This window comes from Ambystoma mexicanum, chromosome 8 (assembly GCF_040938575.1).
Source record: "Ambystoma mexicanum isolate Mex_15411 chromosome 8, UKY_AmexF1_1, whole genome shotgun sequence".
Classification (NCBI taxonomy): domain Eukaryota; kingdom Metazoa; phylum Chordata; class Amphibia; order Caudata; family Ambystomatidae; genus Ambystoma; species Ambystoma mexicanum.
In genome coordinates this window covers 1,391,678,124-1,391,692,204 of record NC_090929.1, presented here as the reverse complement: position 1 = coordinate 1,391,692,204, position 14,081 = coordinate 1,391,678,124, and the positions used below count along the sequence as shown (strand labels likewise).

The 14,081-nt window shown below is 47.8% G+C and overlaps 1 protein-coding gene across 2 annotated transcripts in view; it reads left to right on the top strand.

Moving 5' to 3' along the window:
• The window catches only part of ENTPD7 (ectonucleoside triphosphate diphosphohydrolase 7), a 482,207-nt gene that overhangs the window by 74,239 nt on the left and 393,887 nt on the right, over window positions 1-14,081 (top strand). For both annotated transcript variants that reach the window (XM_069611530.1, XM_069611531.1), the window contains exon 3: window positions 9,882-10,064. In XM_069611530.1, coding sequence (XP_069467631.1) covers window positions 9,882-10,064 — 183 coding nt within the window. The remainder of the gene's footprint in view (window positions 1-9,881; window positions 10,065-14,081) is intronic.

The window sequence follows — 14,081 nt, the reverse complement described above, 5'->3', positions numbered from 1 at the left end:
ACTCCTGAGAAGGTGCTCTCTCATGGTTCTGAACATATGAGGTTAATTTCCTATTTGTTCAGTTGTTTATGGGTATAATTCCCAAGCATCTGGTTTTACTGTTGGCCCCTTATGTGTCTGTGTCCAGCTTTATTGGCCCCCTTTTTCAATGAATTGAGGCCGCCTTAATTTGTGTGTTTAGCCTCCTCGCCCTTCTCATTCTTCGATGCATTGAGGCCATCTTATTTCTGTGTTTTCAGCCTCCTCACCCTTCTCATTCCTCCTCCTCCTACAGGATTGGCTCTGCACGAGCCTAGGCGGAGACACGTGAAGCTGTGGCTCCTCCCAGCAGACTGCGGAAGGGCTGCTGCAAAAATGGCGTGTCGGCTGCGCTCGACCCTGTGCCTAGAAGGGAGCGCGGGCCGACACAGACTGGAGTTGGCGGGGGAACTAGTCTGTCGGCACTGACGCCCTGCTACGCTTCATTTCTGAGCAGCGCCGAGACGCAGTGCAACCGCTGCATGTAGAGGATTCCACCAGGGGGGGCTGGGGACAGAACAACGAGGTTACTGCTCGCCGCAGCGCTGTACACCCACCCGGTTGGGGAGCACAGTCAGTGGCTCAGGGATCACCTGTTGTTTGTACCCGTGCCGCGCTCGACCCCCTTCTGTCACAGGGAGTGCAGGCGGTGCACATAAAGAAGAGCTGGTTCGTTGTTCGGCGGCTTGCCGAAATGCAGCAGCTAGTCCCGTGCTAGGTCCACCTCGTCGGGGAGCACAGGGAAGGCGATCAGCTGATTTGGACAATTCAGGACACACAGGTTGTTCGCTCGCCGTCCGCAGGCCTTGGATACTGTGTCCTGTCAACGGAAACGGTGGTAGGTGCTGCTGGGCTGCTGTAATGTTGAAAACTGCACGCGTGGGGTACCAGGGTAAGCTGCCCTTGTCGCCAGTGTAATAATGATGACACTGGGTAGGTGGGAAAGAAGCTTTATTCGCAGCAAACCCTTAGCCCAGCAGGACTCTCCAACCTCCTTTAGCCTAGGTGGAGACAGAGACACAGATAATGGAACATGTAGAATGCTAACCCAGCATTCCAGGTAAGACCTCCACTCACGTTGTAACATGTTTCTAGCCTATTGGCAAGGATCTTGGTGTACAGTTTTGCCTAATTTATTAGTGCGATATGCCGGTAAGACCCACATTGTGCCGGCTCTTTAGCTGGTTTGGGGAACAATATAATTTTGGCTTCTTCCATCATGCGGATGATGTGACAGGATTTGCCAAAGGAGTTGAATAGTGAGGCCCACCTGGGTGCCAGGACTTGCTGGTATGTTTTGTAAAAAATGCTGCTGGGTACCCGTCTGGACCTGGTGTTTAAGGGGTAGGCTCCTTATCGCTTGTCCCACTTCCTCTATTGTAATCTCAGCCTCTAATGCTGCTTGGGCCTCTAAGGTAATTTTTGGGGGTTTGAGTGAGCCCATGTACGCCTTCTGCTGTGCATCTCCTGGTTCGTCTGACCTATAAAGTGCAGAGTAGAAGTTGACAAATTGTTCAGCGATTTCGGGGGTGGTGTTCACCTTAATACCTTGTGGGTTGACGATCCCCCTGGATTATTTTGGATGCCGTTTTCTGCTTCAGCTGTCTGGCAAGCAGCCTAACTGCCTTGTTGGCATGTACATAGTATCTCTATTTTAACGCTAGGAGATTCCTTTCTACCTGCCTCGTCTCTAGGAGGTGTAGCTTTCCCTTTGTGTTCTGATCTGCTCCCCGTAACGTTCTACTTGATCTTGGACATTTTACCTATGCTGTCACGAAGGTCATCTTCCAGCTCTGTTTCTAGGGCCCACAGCTGCTTGAGCTGCCGCACCTGTAGGGCAATCAATTACCCCCTAAGCGTGGCTTTGAAAGGGTCCCATCACCGCTTCGGAGACCCCGGCGTCTGCATTGTGTTCAAAGTATGCCTTGATTTTCCCCTCTACCTCCCCTTCATGACAGTCTGTGAGTACCTCCTTGGGGAAACCACAGCTCCGGAGCCCACGCTTATGCTGTTGAAGATTGAGTGTCATGGAAACAGGGGCATGAACTGAGTGCGATGGTGTGGAGATCTACCTGTGTGATATTGGCCAGGAGCGGAGTGGAGGACCATATATAGTCTATGCGGGAGAAGGAGAGGTGTACGTGGGAATACAAAGTGAAGCCTGACTCTGACCCGTTCAATGACATCCAAACGTCCTGGAGTGCCTGATGTTCCATTTTCAATTTTAGAGCGGTTGACGGTGGGGGTGTGATTCTGTATTTGTTATGCACTCCTATATCTCCTTGGATCTCATGCCAGGTTGAAGTCCCCCATCACCAGGATCTCCCCTTGATTAAATAGTTCCAATTCTGTGTGGCCTGTTCTCGGAAGCCGTCTTGCCCAGAATTTGGCGCATATATCATCGCCAATGTCAGTATTGATTCTTCCATTCGGAGAGTGATGAATAGGTACCGCCCCTCTGTCTGTCTTTGAAGCTATTAGTTGCACTGCCAGTTTCGTTGAGATTAGAACCCCCGCTATCTTGCCCTGTGCATTTGCCTGTAGTATCTGCTGGTATCGCCATAGTTTCATGCGGTGTCTGTCTGCGCGCTTGATGTGTTTCTTGGAGCTCCTCAATGTCTGGTGTGTGGTGTGTTAGTAGCCTTTCTAGTTTTTTCCTTTTCACCATAGTATTTAGCCCCCTTATGTAAAGTGTGAGGAACTTGACCATCTTACATGATATTCCTTGTGTGACTTGGAGCTAGTGCCCTGGGAAAAGAAAACAATGAACCAAAACTATACCGGGAGCCCTGCCCCAACTTGGGTCCCCTAATCCCTCCCCTGGCCTGCCCATTAACCAAATTCCCACAACTCCCCTCTCCTGCCCCCCTGCCTCTGTTCCCCCTCCCCTATACCTCCTCCCTTCACCCTGGTGTGAGTCACAGTACCTATGTGACTTCCAAACCCTAAGCCTCGGAGTCGTGCTCACGTATCCTGCCAGGGCCATCTTGTGGGGCATCCTAAAGCTCCTGACTTGATTCCAAGTTACTTTCGACTGACTGCAGCCTCCGTTTCCTGAGCCTGCAGCCGTGATGTATGTTGTCGGCTTTCCAGAGTCAATTTTCACCTGATTTTGCGGCACTGTTGTCTTTTTGGAGATCTGGGTACTGTGGGCTCCGTAGCTGGGGTTGCCTACGGCTTTTACTTGCTAGTGTCCGTTACTATGACTTGGGGCGTTGGGGTAGCCGCAGCGCTTCCATTGCTTCCGGGTAGTTGTCCTCCTCGATGTGTAGAAGGTGTGCCCCCCTTCCTACCTTGTTGTAATCCTGTGCTGGTTGCTTTCCCACTGAAAGAGAAGCCCGAAGTGGAATGTCGGTTTATACTTAATTTGCTTGCTCTGGAGCTGTCTCACTACTGCACCTTTTTTATTTTATTTTCTGGAGGGTTGACCGAGCCAGATCTTGATGTAGACAAATTTCGGCTCTGTTGAAAGTGATGTTCCACTGGGCGAGCTACTGGGAGAATGGCCTCCTTTTGGGGATACCTTGCCAGTGCGACCACCACTTCTCTTGCTAGCGCGCCTGGCTCTTGACGCTCAGGGGCCGTCTGTGGATACTGTCGAATTGGACTTACCCGGGTCCCTCCCCTCCCAGGAGTTCTGAGAAAATGTGTGGCCGTGGATTTCAGGTCTGCGTCTCCTATCGCTTCCGGCAGGTTCCGGATGTGTATGTTTGACCTGCGGGACCTGCTTTCAACTTCTTCAAATTGCAGTTCCATGTTTTGGTTTACCCTTGCTAGGTCTTCCAGGGTCACATCTATTTTTCGAGTATCTTCTAGCACCTCTTGCAGGACCCTTTCGGTGGAGTCTGTCCTCTCCTCCAGGGCTGTAACGTCTCTTCTAATGTCTGATTGATTGTATAAAGGAGGTGAATTGCGTTTTGGAATGTCTGAGTTTATCCTGGTACTCAAGGAAGTAGGCTTCAATGTCTGCTTTCGAGGCGGCCATTCTGGGTGGGGTGGAGGCACCTGGTTTGTCTTCTGGGATGTTCAGGAGCTTCTGTGTTGTGCCTTGCTGATCCCCTATCTCGACTGTAGTTGTTTGAGTTCTCTAGCGGGGGTGCCTTTTCCCTTGACTCCCAGCATCAGGTATGCTCGTTGGATGTGGCCCTTCCAACTACCTGTTCCCACTGGCCCCATGGCATGCATCCTAGCTGCCTCAGCAGGTAGAGTTGCCTAGTGGTCCTTAACACTCCCCTGCGTTGCTTATTTCAGGTACTACAATTCTTAGGGCCTTCCTCCTGGGCCGCGTGCTGCCTTGTCGTTTCCCCAGCATGCACTTCTTAAGGTGGTATTATCCACTGCCTTGCAGGGGGCTTCATGATCCCATGGGGTTCAGTAGAGCGTGTTGTTCCCGGGGGGGGGAGGGTTGCTATTTAACCCCCACCTCCCAGACCCTCCCTTTGGTGGTGCTGGTGCCGGGATTACTGGGAGACCCGGTATCCCCCTTGACCGACCTCCTCCTATTTGCTCCTGGTAGCCGAGAGGGGTTGCTAGTTGCCGCCTGATGGGAAGGTGAGGGAGTCCGTTAGTGTAGCCTTCGCTGGCTGCCAGTGGAGGGCTTCTGTTACGGGGTGTGGTGGTTCTCCGGGCCCCACGTGCTATGCAGGGGTGATTATTGGTTGGGACCACATCCCCTGTATACATACTATATGCATAACCTCTCTAAAACTCATTTGACATCTGGTGTTCATGCTTGTTATGTAGACACAAAGGTTCAACAAAAGAAATTCAATCACTGTGAAAATGCTTTGGACTCCAATTACCAGAAAGCTTTTAATACTGGGACACAGAAGAGTAAGGAGTCCATGAACGTCAACAGCAATACTAAGAGTAATGTGCATTCTAGTTATCATTCAATACATTTCGCATGACATTTCAATCCAAAAATCACCCACAAGTGAAGGAGAAGTCGGAACGGGCTGCAGAGTACGCGGAGCAGGAAGCAGCGCTGTGTAGAGAGGCAGATGTGTGGGAGCAAGTCCAGCTGAAGGGGAGGGTTGCTCTGAGACTGCTGATGGTCCACCCGACATAACGGGGTGACGGGAGACCCAACTGAGACAAGAGGACTCCAGGTTAGTGCAGCAAAGGAACAGGCAACCACAGATGGGTTGTCCACGACGCTGTCAAATTCCAATGCAGCAACCGTACTGGCGAGGGACCAGGAAGCCGACATAGTCCCTGAAAGTGGGTTTGACCAGCTGTGGATGTCTCGACTGAGGCAGGGATCTGCCGCTACAGCAAACCACAAGTCGGAGTTGCAAGGAGAAACTGGTGAGTTGGCCCTTTTTATAGTGGTAACACAGAGGCCTTCTGACAGGGATCTGGACAATTAAATACTGGTTTTGAATACCGATCAAATAGAGTGAAACCGAGGGCAAATACGGTTCAATTCACCTGATGGGCTATGTCAGTCGGGGGAAACCTAGAACAGACAGACATTGTAAAAGAGGCTGAAAGAAGGAGCTTGAACAAACTGTCATATAAGGAATGGCATATAAGGGATGCCACTATCGGGGAAATTGGTGCAAGTGGTAACTGAAGTCAACAAGGTTTTGCCACTGAAGAGGTGCATGAGAGAAAGGTGAATGTTGCAGAAAGACCTGAAAGAGTATCGGGTAGTGAAACCTTTTGAAAGGGATACCTCGCAGGAGTGTACACCAGGGGATCTGTATGTACCAAGAGGAGGGTATTCCTGGCAAGGGAGGACACCAGGAACTTTAGTGTTGCTTTGGAAAAACGTTTTGTCCTATTATGTTTTTCGTTTGTTTGTTGAAGCTGAATATTTCAGTAAAGAAGTTACTGACCGGGGAGTATACCAGGGAATCCAATGTTCCATTGAATTGAAACGTTCTTATACCTAGTCTTCTGGTGAAAGCGAACATTTTGCTTTGTCATCCTGAAGCATTATACAAGACTGCTAGATTCCAACCAGTTTTTATGGACCTTTATTATATCAAGCTTTTGTCAAAATTGAACATTTTGCTTTGCCATCCTAAAGACTATAAAAGACTGTCTTCCAATCCATTTCAACTTGTAATGTAGGAAGCACATTAGCCTTGTCATCTGAAAGGGGAATAGAATACCCAGGAAAGAGACACTTCCATCACCATGAATCCTTTCCCTGGAAAAGTTCAGGGGAAGGGAAGTTAAACCTTGTAGACAAGGTTGTTCTGCTGAAGTTGTATGTAGCTATGGTTTTGCATAACTTGGTTGAAGTGACAACAAGAACTATATTGTACCTTTTCATTTTGTATGTTAGTGTGAGGGTCAGATGTATATTGGACACAAGGTCAACTTTCTTTAGTCTTAGTTTTATAGGTAGGGACCTTTCCTTTTGGTTAGGGCAAGATTGGCCCTTTTCCACACACATTTTTATTTAATGAATATGTTTTTTGTTGAGAAACGTGCAACTTCGTGTCCACCTCTCATTGCTTACCCTCCAAAATAAAATAATAAAAACTCGTAGTAAAATACAACAAAGTAATTTGGGTTGTTGAAATAACATGGAACCGACACATAGACCCAGGACAACACAATCATTTTGTGAGAGCCTAGATAATCAGGGATTGGTAGATTTGTGGAGACTGGAACACCTGGTCACATTGGGATAATCATTCTATTCACAACCGCATTGGATATATACTAGAATAGAGTTCTTCATGTCGAGTGCACAATTGTTTTGTGTCTAATGCATGAACATGTATTGTTACAACGTTAGTTTGATTACTCTTGCCATCTTCAACTTGGATTGTATCCATCTCCTGCTGTACTTTCCTGGGTTTAGGCGGTACGGTTGTCTTGGTGAGTAACGTTTCTCACCTGTGCTGTGTTGGGCTGGGGGAGGAGCAGAAGCTTTGGATGACCTATTCATCTGCCTCCAAACAGGTAGGATATCGCTAACAAAAATGATTATTTTACCACGTCTGTTGTATTTTACTAACGTGCCATATAATGTTCCTAAAAGTACACAGAAACACTGTGGATAAAGGGCCTTAGGAGAGTGGTATTAACCATGTTGCAAGATAAGATAAGGTAAAGTATGGGGTTTGCAAGAGCTGGATTTAAAAATGTATTGTAAGGCTGCTGAGCTACATTTGTAGCACAATGGTTGTCTGATGAGAACACCTGAATTACGACTACTAGCGGGTTTGGCCAGCCCCCATAGACTCAAAGGAGTATTTTCGGCAAGCACTGCGTGAAACGAAAGAGGTATACCTGTTTGATTTGGGTCAACAAATCTGGAAGAGGGCATGTAGAATGGCAAGTGAGACTCTCCCGTACTCCCCTAATATCCTGATGGGGTGTGAGTATAGATCATGGGAAGGTACCCAATAAGAAATTGGTGGATTCATGGGAAGGGTCTGTTGACCTAGAGAGATTTATTTGTGAACTGACAGCTCAGATCGTATTCTGATCTGTGCAGGCACTGAAGGCCTGAGAAGGGAAAATTTCTTCATTACACAGGATTCACTGGGAGGACGTTCAAGGTTTGGAACCAAAGGGTAGTCTGTTGTTGGAATGCCTGTATGGTGTAGAGAATGGGAGGAGACCGCTCTCCATAATATATAACCTAATGCTAGAGAATAGGAAAAAACTGACGGTTAAGGGCAATTGGGGAAAATGATTTGCGACCCCCCTCCCCCGGATGATGACCATTGGGTGAGAATTTGCTTGTGCACCAAATCTGTGTTCCAAAATGCGCAATTGAAATTGATACAATATATTACATAGGGCATACCTAACACTGGTAAAACTGCATAAAATGAACCTGTGCAGAGATACTGGCCGAGATGCGGTGTGGAAGAAGCAGAGTTCCTAGGTATGATTTGGTTTTGTGAGCAACTATGGGGTTTTTGAGAGGGTGATTTTTACTTGCAGGCTTGCTATACCCCTCAGATGTTGGGGCACCATGCGAATTTCAAATGTTTGGTATTGCAGAATATTGAGGAGGTGATAACCAGTACTCCGGAATCTCAAAATGTTGATGAATCGGATTACCCAGGGATCTTTCGCCTCTTGCTCCCCTCCTGAAAAAAAACATTTGCAGACCTGTATTGTCCAGACAACAACTGTCCCATACCTATCGCCCCCTTCCTTGGTGAAACTCTTGCAGAAGTTGGTCTTCCCCCATCTAACCAAGCACACTGAACTTGTTGGTTGCTTACACAACAATCAATCTGGATTCCGAGCATCCAGAAGCACAGAAACTACTCTTCTAAACACCTGTGAGGAACTGCTCATCTCTTGACTCCAACTCTCCAGCTATTCTCATTCTACTTGATCTCTCCTCTGCATTTGATATGGTCAACCACTCTATCCTCATGAAACAGCTCCACGATAACCCTATTTATCTCGGAGCGGGCACTGGACTGGCTGTCCTACCTCAATGACCGTCCGTCCCAGGTTATTCTGGGCTCTTTCTCCTCCCCCACCTCTATCTCCACCTGCAGCATACCCCAGGGCTCCAACCATTCTCCCTGGCTCTTTAACACCTATCTTGCTCCACTTGCACACCTCATTTCCATCTTCTCCCCCAACTTCCAATGTTATGCAGATGGCACACAACTCTCCTTCAAACTTTCCTCTGATCCTCTTCTTTCTTCCTCCATCATTCCTTACTGTCTATCTGCCATCCAGTCCTGGTGTACTTCGAATGATCACTGCCTCAACGCCAGCAAGACTGAGATCGTTCCTATTGGGATTCCTGCTCCCTCTTTCTTCCCCTCATTCTGATCCTCTTCTATGGGCTCTCCCCCTTCATCTGAAGCCAGAAAACCTGGAGTCATCTTCGACTCCTTTCCTTCCTCCCTCACATTCAGGACCTTGTCTAGAAGGCCCACTTTGAACTCCACCTCCTCAAAGGAATTTTTCCTTCCCTCACTTCCCCCAGAAGCTCAAGGTCTCTAGAGCTCTGGTTCTATCTAGGCTTGACTACTGCAATAGCCTTTTCCTTAATCTACCCTCTTCTTCTCTAAGACCTCTCCAGCTAATCCAGAATCGGGCTGCAAGACTTATCCTTGGCCTCAGGCCCAGGGACTGCATCTCTCCAGCCCTAAAATCTCCCCACTGGCTCCTGTTTGCATCAAGGATCAAATTCAAATCCCTCTGCATCATCCATAAGACTGTCTCGGGTCGGGGAACCCGCCATCTACAACTGGCTCTCACTAAATACTCCCCCCTCCTGATCTTTACGTTCCTCCGGCACCAACTCTGTGTCAAGTGCTTTGCTAAACGGTGAGCTGGTGGCCGATCTCTTTCCTCGGCAGGCTCCCTCCTATTGAACAGTTTCCCTCTCCCTCTTGTCTTGAGCCGGATTGCTTCAAATTCTGGAAACTCCTCAAAACCTTCCTTTTCACCTCTGCTAAAACCCCACAGTTGCTAAGATTGGTGATCGGGGCCTCCAACACCCAATTGCCTTGAGCCTCCACCCGCTCCATGCACTTTCCTTGACACCCACTGGACTGCTTTCTCCCTAGCACTTCTTTTGTACACCTAGCACCTAATATAAATATCTTTCCCTTTCCCTATTGTATGCCACTGATGACGTTATGTTGTACAATGCTAATATATATATTATACATTTTATTTTTTAATTTTTTTTACCTGTCTTTGGGTGGGAGCTGGCTAATTGTGTGGAACGCAGGTAAAGAAGAATTTTAATGGGATGCATGGCAGGCTATTTGGAGGCAGTGCTGTGCTGTGAGGAACAGGTGGATATGCCATTTTTAAATGTTGGCTTTAACGGGGCTTCTGAATGTTTATATGCTGAATGCCAAGTCGGAAGAGGGGAATCTAACACTCATTTATGTTTCTGTCTCCTTCAGAATAACCCTCTCCTGCTTGTTTCCAGTGTCTTGGTACTGCACTCTTCCCTCTGCCAGTCTGTTTGCCCGGCAGCGCCTGCTCACTTTGGTGCTAGCCTTGGTGATCTTGGTGCTCCTCCTTCTCGCTCTTGTGGACTGGCATCACTGGGGCTCGTCTGCTATTCAAGACCGACAGTTTGAGAAGTGAGTAATGTTTAAGTGCCGTTATGCAAAGGTTTAGAAATTGTCCACCAATGTAATGTACTGAGAATCTTCCTGGATGGTTCTAGCAGGTTTCACGTGGCGTTGTCCATACTTTTTTTTGTGTTTAATATTTAGGATGGATTTCTTTTGTTGTGCTAGGGAGCACAGTAATGCAAACCTGTTCATTCTATCTTGAGCAAGAGCTTGTCGCTCGGAAGATGGCGATGTCGATTGCAATGGCTCTTTTGGAGTTAATCCATACCAGGTGACAAATCCAGGGAATTCACCCCTTCTCCTCAAGGGGGAGCCACCGCCTTTGGGGACTAAGGGGGTGAGTCTCCTACCCTATACCCTCCCTAAGGGATGGGGCAAGCAGTAACCCACTGTGGGTGACCCTTGCCGCCGCCATCCCCTTCTTGGGGATAGGCAATGCCCTAGCTAGCGGGGATACCATCCCGCCACCCGTCGTGGCAAAACCCTCCCATGTTTGTTAGTTATATGGGAGGTGAAAGGGGCAAACATATACAGTCAGTATATGTTTGTGGTCAGTGGTTTCTGACTTTTTGTCTGTGCCTCTTCACGCAGAGTGGTGCTACTACAGTACTTACTTACTTCCTTCCTTCCATTCCAGGGAGGGATTTAAATACAGTGGAAAGTCAAGCCAGAGAGGGAGAATTCCCCCGGAGAGCAGGAGGCTCTGATCTACATGGATGCGCAACAGAGGGCGATGCTCCCAGTCACACAGAGCTGAGAACCATTTAATGTGCGTAGTAGATGGAGCCCCACAGAGCGCTGCTGCTCCACGGAAACTAGGACTCCCGGAAAGAAGGGAACCAACGAAGAACCAAAGAGAACAGAGAAACAAGACGCGCCGGCAACATCCTCAGCTGACACTGAAATCCAGTAATGGAAGAGGTACTGTGGGGACAGGAGACCGCCTGAACCAAAGCAAGAGGAAGAACGCAAATCGCAGGGGCCATAATGACCACCTGCAGTTCAGAGTAGTGGTGTTGGCTCACAGGTACACAACCGTTCCAGAGGAGCAGTTTGAGAGCGCAAGGCCGCACCAAGGCCCACACAGGGCTAACGATCCGAATAACCCAGAAGCGTGGGGTGTGGTGGGGGATAGAAGCAACGACCGAGCAAACTGGGCTGAGCAGGCCCAAAAAGCCCACATGGTGCTAACGATCCAAATAGAGGAGAAGGTAGTGTGAACAGGTGCCTGACCAGACTGGGCCCAGCAGGCCTGTAGCCCATACTGGGCTAGCGCAGTACTCCAGGATAGTGAAAAACTATAGACCACATTGGGCAGAGTGGGCCTAAAGCACATACAGGACTAACAATCCTGAATACCCTGGGAAGGGGTGAAAAGCATAATTGAGCAGATCAGGTTCCGCAAGCCCTAAGCCCGCATGGGGCTAACCAATTCAAAAACCCAGGAGGGGCAAAGAACAAACCCATCCGTCCCCACCCGTAGGGAGACTACATCCCAGGAGAAGGGATGATCTAGAAACTATACGGAATACCTGACGAGGGCTTTGTGTTGACCCGGAGGAGAAGCTGAGAGACATTTCTTTTGTTTGTAACTGTTCTACGTAGTCCAAGAGCAGAAGGAAGCCATAAGAAATCTTTCAGTGGGGGCGGTGGAGTCAGAAAACCAGCCACCACTCTAGTTAACCAAGGGTGACTAACCCTATACTGAGCTAGAGCTTAGAATTGTGTTGTCTTTCTTTGTATAATGGTAGGATAGTTGGTAAGGTAGGATAGGTAAAAAGACTAAATTTATTTTATGACATCCTGACAAGCACTCGTTTTGTTGATTTCTAGCATAGGTAATCTTCCCTATCTTAGGCAATCCACCATAGGAGTAGGGTTTAGGGGAGGTTTCATTTATTTAAAAAAGGATACTGTTCAAGCATGTCTTGTCCATCTCCTATGTCTGATTTACTACGCAGGTCTTTGTTAACGTTGGAACGTAAAGCCAGAACCCCAGTGTTGTGCTTTAAGCATCCTTTATTTGCACTGGATATTCTTTGCTGCCATGTTTTTCTGAGGTCTTCCGTCTACTTTCGAGTCTAGAATACAGGTCCTTGCATAGACTGGACAAGGTATGCTTTGATAGGGGTAATGTCCGATCGAGGGCTCCTACTTTTCCCGGATAAAGTTTCGTCTTTATGGTTTAGCTGAATTTGTGTGTCACCCATTCAATCAGTTCACCAGTCATTGTGCTTCCACTGGGGCCAGATTCTTAAAAATGTGTAGGTAATGGTTCAAACAAATGGTGACTTTTGAAAAGGGATATAAACAAAAGAATGTAGAGCGTCAGTACATAATCTTGTTTACATGTTTGGCAACTGTACAGCCACAGACTGTAAACTGCTATATTGACATTTATTAATGAATGAACAGGTTTGTAGTTCACATTGAGTGTCTGGATCACAAGGCATCTCTATTATGCAGATGACAATTCTTCCCAGTGCTGATTTTGTTTTTTTTGTTTTTTCTTTGCCAGGCTTACGGATAAAGCCCATCTGTGTTATGTATTGGACAGTTACAAGAAAAGAGCATTAGCAAAGATGATATGTTGCCTGTTATGCCAAGTGCAGACTGAAATATCCCAAAACCCTAACAAATTGCAGGATATGGTCTAAGGACAGCAGAACCGTTCACACCATTACAAGTGATAACCATCATTAAAAGTACTTCACACAACGGGCACACACTTGAAAAGCTAGCCCAAAACCAGCACTGTTCTGTAAAGTCTGGTCATCGTTTACTCTTTCAATTGAATTGGCATTCAGCAGATGCAACCAGTTGCAGCCACAAACCTCTCCCCAAGCACACTTTTCAAAGTTCAGCAACACACAATGCCAGAAACGCACAAGGGGAAATGGCACATGACTAATGTGGGGGCGGAATTATACATATTTGCCATCCAGCACTGTACATGCCATTTGTTTTGGCTCCATTAAGTGTCTCTTTAGGAGAATCCTAAACTCCAAAAACCCAAGCAAAGAACTCCACAAAATCATCTCCGAATTCACCAATCCAGCCTGTAACACAACCATCCCGACCCCGTCACAATCACTGTGTGATTCACTCTCCCTCCATTTTTACACCACGGCTATTGAAAGGACTAAAACTCTAAACACCAAATTGGCTCTCCTACAACCAATTGACACTCCGCCGCCCGCACCGGCCAGCCCCTCACCTGCGACCTCAACGCAACCAACGTTCGAATCCTTTAGTCCATTATCACCAGAGCAATTTCTCAAACTTCTATCTGCCCGCAAACCATCTGGATCACCACTAGACCCTTGCCCAGCCAAAACTCTCAAAGGAATTTTTGCCTCCACTTGCGCAGGAGAGCATGCAAGATCTATCATAAACGACTCCCTTTCCTCCGGTATATTTCCCGAGGCATTCAAAATGGTATACGTCAAACCTCTAATAAAAAAATCTTCGCTCGACCCTCTCGAGGTCAAAAACTACCGCCCAATCTCAAACACCAGGTTCCTTGCCAAACTCATTGACCGAACCGTCTACTCCCAACTAAATGCCTTTGTCGAAGCCAATAACCTCCTAGACCCTGCTCAATCAGGTTTCAGATCACGTCACGGAACCGAAACCTCCCTAACGTCGATCTGGGACGACCTCAAAATGACAGCAGACGCCGCAGGATGCGCAGCACTAATCCTCCTTGACCTATCCGCTGCCTTTGACACGATCAATCACTCAATCCTCCTAGACCACCTCCACTCCCTAGGAATCCGTGGAACCGCTCTTAAATGGATAGCCTCTTTCCTCAAAGACAGGCACCAAATAACTACACTCTCCGGCCTTACCTCCCAAGCTCGACCAGTCGACACGGGAGTCCCTCAAGGAGCATGTCTATCTGCCCTGCTGTTCAATCTCTACCTGATCACCCTCCCGCCAATAATTCGCTCACACAACATCATATGTTACAACTACGCCGACGACACCCAACTAATCTTAAAATTCCTGAACTCGAAACCC